The following is a 3,747-nucleotide window of genomic DNA, read 5'->3' as shown; positions in this document are numbered from 1 at the left end:
ACAAAATATAATACCCAAGTTGGGCCATCATGAACCATGCCACTGCATGTGCTGGTTTGTTCCCACATGAGACATGACCTAATTCGACCTTTATTTATTTTTCAACATTCATCACCGTCCGCAAAATTAAAATATTACAAACTATTAAAAATGAAAGTACAGTAGGGTACATGATGGATTCATCGGTCATGGAATGGAATATATGGTCCTTGGAAAGGAATCCATATACTACAAATTTGTATAATACGTTTTTTTTTCTCTGAAAACAACAAAGAAACTCAATTGGGCAACCCCTGGGATGGACAAATTTACCCTTGTTTGATGGAAAAAATTATATTTATTTAGAGGGCAAATGGGTAGTTTCTCTTTTTATGATTGAAGTGAAAGGTGGGCAAATACGTGAATAAAAAAGAAACTAAAAATGGAGAGTGAGATCTTTGTCTGCACATAACATTGAAGAGTTTGGCCTTAACGTGCTGGTTGGGTTTCTTTCATGTTTAGCAATTAAGTATATCTTGGCCACATATGGTGGGGGCAATCATCATCTCAAAGTGTGGTGTGGGTTTGTAGTAGGGCCCGTTATGTTTTTTTTTCTTCGATAGTTATAAAAAGAAGTAGAACATAAACATAAAATTTTACTAAAACCATTCGAACCCATCTGCGTTGGTTCTGTCTTTATTATTTCTCCACGTTATAACTGTACGGCCATCTTAATGGAAAAGAAAAAGGCAAAAGATTAATCATCTCTTTCAACTAATAAAGTCCATCCATTTCTGTGATCACAAATATCATACGCGTAAACCAGAAACATACTTTACTATTTCATTCCAATCTTTTTTCAAATTTAATTGATATTAAAAATATTACTCAGCTTTAACTTAATAAATTAAATTTGAAATTGAACGTAATATATATATATTTCCTTTTTAATTAAATTGAAAGAAAGAAGGTTTTATCGTTTCAACTTTGAACTTCAGTCAATTACAAGAGACGTATATAGGTGAGCTGTTTTGGATAACCAGTGGGTGGGTTAAATGATAGATGCGTCACATCTTTGTCCTCCCATGATGTACTTTATAAAATGTATGTATTTAGTCTTTCATATTTTTCGAAACGATGACTCAAACAGTATTAATAACATTTGTGTGAGAAAATTAAGATGTAATGGTTATAAATATTGTTTGGGTTTTAATCAAAGGACACCCTGTACCTACTAAGCATATCAATTAATTTCCTGTTTCCTATATGTTTTGAAACTAGGTAGGTGCATGAAACTTTTTATACCTTATCATTATTTAATATGAATTATAAAATGTTGGTTTAGAATTCAATAATTATAATAAAGTTGAAATAAAGTAAAGGGGGATTGCATTGGGGAATACCCTCTCTCCCTATAAAGGAATGTTACATAATAGTGGATATGCAAAAAGTCTCATTTTATGTTCTTTCTTTTCTTGAACTTCTCAAAGATTCATCTGTTCTTCTGCTTTACCTTCCTGTCTTGTTCTTGGATTTTGAATATTTGTACCCTCCACACATATATTCTTCCTCCCCACCCTCCATTTTTTTTAATTATAAATTTGGTTTGTTTTTCAATTATAAACCAAACCCCATCACGTGAAAATTTGATTATTAACAAATAAAAAGAATAAAGTTGTTGTAATGGTGATCACAACATAATCTGTCAATCACTTCACAGGTAATATTTGAACCCCCCCCCCCATTAACAAAGGCTCTTTTGAGAGGAGAAATGGTGATCACTTCAACTACTAATGAATGGCCAAAGGTTTTTTACTCTCTCTCTCTCTCTCTCTCAAAATAATTAGACAAAAAACAAAGTGTTGACCCCATTTTTGTTGCTTTTCATTTTGGAAGAGAATATCTATATTGTGTTGTTATTTTACCCTAAGAACACCTCATTTCATTCTTTCTTTCCTTTTTCTTTCTCCCTTCTCTTTGGTTGCAGAATCGTGTAGATGAGAAACACATGATGATGGCTTCAACAAGTAAGCTTATGGAGAAACCAAGCCAACAAGCACAAGCCCTAAAGTGTCCTCGATGTGATTCATCAAACACCAAGTTCTGCTACTACAACAACTACAGTTTATCTCAGCCCAGACACTTTTGCAAGGCTTGTAAGCGTTATTGGACTAAAGGAGGCACTTTAAGGAATGTTCCAGTGGGCGGTGGTTGCCGGAAAAACAAGCGTCTCAAGAGGCCTGCTTCAGCCATTGCTGGTGCAACTGCAAGTCCCAGTCCTAGGCCTCAAATCGACGTTTCTTCACCCTCTACCCCCCCTATCAACATCAACCCTTTGTTTTATGGGTTAGCAACTGATACCAATCTTCCATTCCCTAATTGTTTTGATTCAAGAGTTTCTTCAGGTGTGGAAACAGTGACCAACTATGATCTGCAACCTCCTCAACTGAATGCTTTTAGACCAGGGTTTTCTTCTGCTACTGCTATTGTGTCTAGTGATTATGGAAATGGTAAGCAAATCCAGGACGTTATCACTTCAAATCCACTCCTTTCAACCTATTCCAATATCTTCACCATCGCTACACCAACCATTGCTTCTTTGTTAGCTTCTACACTTCACCAACACAAGTTCATTGATGGTGGCCTTGAAAACACTCAGCCGCCTACCCATTTCCAAGCCTTACCACCTTTTCGAGATCTTCACATGACTGACGATATTGGGGCAGCCATCAAAGATGTCAAAGTTGAAGAGCCTCAAAGAAGAATGGAATGGAATGTAGTACAAGCTCAGCTAGAGCAAATTGGTTCATATGATCCTGTAACTGCCTGGCATGATTGACCAAACATTGGGTCCTCAGTCACTTCTCTGATCTAGCCAAAACTAATACCTTCATCTTATTCTTCAAATGATCTCCCTTTTTCATGTTGTAGCGATTCCTATACTCATATCAGGGGTGGGAAGTAGAAAACAAGCAACCAAATATGTGTAATAAATTGACTGTTGAAGCATATACATGGAACCAAGATTGGATCCGAGCGATCATGTCAGCTGCAAGAATAATTCAGCCAATAGTTCTATTATTATATCAAAGGTTGAGAATCCCTGTACTGCGCTGAGAGGAACCTCGGATCCTCTTCATCCTCATCTTTAGGTTCATGTCCAGTATTTGGCTTCTATTTTATAGTGTATGTATATACGTTGCATGACATGTTCTTCCTTGTTTCCCCCTAATGTAATGCTACTTATTAGTATTAGGTTGGGTTTTTTTGGGTATTTGTTGCAGTATTTAGTAAAAGATCTCAAATGGACCAACTAATTAATTATCTTTTTTTCTTTTTCAGTTTGTGGTTTTGGGTAGGTATAATCAATGGTACGGAAACTGCAATGTGTCCATTTTATTTACTGGAATTGGTATGTTGGCCAGTTTCTTGTTGTTGGTGTCACTGATATGAGCTGATATGGCTGGCTTTTGAACTCAAGTATCATTTGATTAAATCTTAAAACTGCGAAGGTAAGGCCATACGAGTAAAGACAATATTATGGCATGGACTTTTAGATGGTCCACTCTTGGGATTTTAGCAGCTAGCTTGGCCGGTGCAATGGATTTTGAGTATTAATTTGGCATTTGAATATGTTGGGTATTATTATTATTAGAATTTACTATAAATATTATTGCATTTGAAAGAATTTAGGGTTGAGAATGTTGTGCAAATAGGGTGAGGGAAAAATTGCCTTAAGAAGAAAGTGAAAAATTTTGGAAGGATTTA

At 35.7% G+C, this 3,747-nt stretch overlaps 1 protein-coding gene across 1 annotated transcript; it reads left to right on the top strand.

Moving 5' to 3' along the window:
• Window positions 1–1,414: 1,414 nt before the first annotated feature.
• LOC105774686 (dof zinc finger protein DOF1.4) lies at window positions 1,415–3,420 on the top strand. The gene is made up of 2 exons (XM_012597243.2): window positions 1,415–1,786; window positions 1,967–3,420. Exons 1-2 carry the CDS (start codon window positions 1,751–1,753, stop codon window positions 2,816–2,818), a joined length of 888 nt encoding a protein of 295 aa, XP_012452697.1. The 5' UTR covers window positions 1,415–1,750; the 3' UTR covers window positions 2,819–3,420.
• The last annotated feature ends 327 nt before the right edge of the window (window positions 3,421–3,747 follow it).

The sequence above is a fragment of the Gossypium raimondii genome, chromosome 6 (assembly GCF_025698545.1).
Source record: "Gossypium raimondii isolate GPD5lz chromosome 6, ASM2569854v1, whole genome shotgun sequence".
NCBI lineage: Eukaryota > Viridiplantae > Streptophyta > Magnoliopsida > Malvales > Malvaceae > Gossypium > Gossypium raimondii.
The sequence above is the reverse complement of the archived record's forward strand: the minus strand, read 5'-3'. Positions and strand labels throughout refer to the sequence as shown.

Bases quoted from the DNA above. Each gene is read 5' to 3' on its own strand.
- LOC105774686 (XM_012597243.2), top strand. From the start codon at position 1,751: ATGGTGATCACTTCAACTACTAATGAATGGCCAAAG. The intron at 1,787-1,966 runs GTTTTTTACTCT...CTTTGGTTGCAG, and splicing joins CTACTAATGAATGGCCAAAG to AATCGTGTAGATGAGAAACA.